The 884-nt window shown below is 32.5% G+C and overlaps 1 protein-coding gene across 1 annotated transcript; it reads left to right on the forward strand.

Moving 5' to 3' along the window:
* The first annotated feature begins 85 nt into the window (after positions 1 to 85).
* Positions 86 to 866, forward strand: LOC108720149 (uncharacterized). The gene is made up of 2 exons (XM_018446100.1): positions 86 to 221; positions 301 to 866. The coding sequence occupies exons 1-2, from the start codon at positions 92 to 94 to the stop codon at positions 864 to 866; spliced, it is 696 nt and encodes a 231-aa protein (XP_018301602.1). The 5' UTR covers positions 86 to 91.
* Positions 867 to 884: the final 18 nt, after the last annotated feature.

An 884-nucleotide genomic window follows, 5' to 3' on the forward strand; every position in this document is an offset into this window, starting at 1 on the left:
TTTTTTTTCATGAAAATACGACCTTGTTTGCTATTTTAGTTCTTATTTGCTATTTTAGTTCTTATTTTTCTTTTTGCATAGATGCCTTCGAATGAGTACAGAGATGTTTGAAGATCTTGTTATTAAGCTAACACCTTTAATTCAGAGACGTGACACACATCTTAGAGAAAGCATTTCACCTTCAGAGAGGTTATCAGTGACACTGCGTCACTTGGCAACAGGTAATATTTTTAAATATGTACCTTATAATATTTTATGATTTATAAGTTGAAAGATTAAAAATTTTTGTTTATTTTATAGGTGAAACTCAGGAATCTCTATCTATGAATTTTAGGCTAGGGCAAAGCACTATTTCCAATATAATAAAAGATACATGTCGTGCTCTGAGAATTATTCTTGAACCTTTATATCTAAAAATTCCTAATTCTGAAGAGGAATGGAAAGTAGTGGCTTACGACTTTGAAGATAGGTGGAATTTTCCACATTGCCTTGGCGCCATAGATGGAAAACATTGTCGCATTGATCCACCCTTGAAGTCTGGATCTTTGTATTATAATTATAAAGACACGTTTAGTGTTGTCTTACTTGCTCTCGTTGACGCTCATCTGAGATTTATTTATATCGATGTCGGTACAAATGGAAGAGTGTCTGATAAAGGAATATGGAATAAAAGCACATTCAAGAATCTCCTAGAAAGAAATGAACTGAAAATTCCTCAACCAAGTCCTCTACCAGGCACTGATAACAATTTTCCATTTGTCATCGTAGGCGATGAAGGTTTTATATTATCTGAAAATGTACTTATACCTTTTCCTAAAGAACAATGTTCTGGTAGAAGAGACAGAAGAATTTTTAACTACAGGTAAATTTTATTTTTGAAAAAA

The sequence above is a fragment of the Mycetomoellerius zeteki genome, unplaced genomic scaffold, assembly GCF_001594055.1.
Source record: "Mycetomoellerius zeteki isolate Tzet28-1 unplaced genomic scaffold, Tzet1.0 C4342362, whole genome shotgun sequence".
Classification (NCBI taxonomy): domain Eukaryota; kingdom Metazoa; phylum Arthropoda; class Insecta; order Hymenoptera; family Formicidae; genus Mycetomoellerius; species Mycetomoellerius zeteki.

Bases quoted from the DNA above. Each gene is read 5' to 3' on its own strand.
- LOC108720149 (XM_018446100.1), top strand. From the start codon at position 92: ATGAGTACAGAGATGTTTGAAGATCTTGTTATTAAGCTAACACCTTTA. The intron at 222-300 runs GTAATATTTTTA...TTTATTTTATAG, and splicing joins ACTGCGTCACTTGGCAACAG to GTGAAACTCAGGAATCTCTA.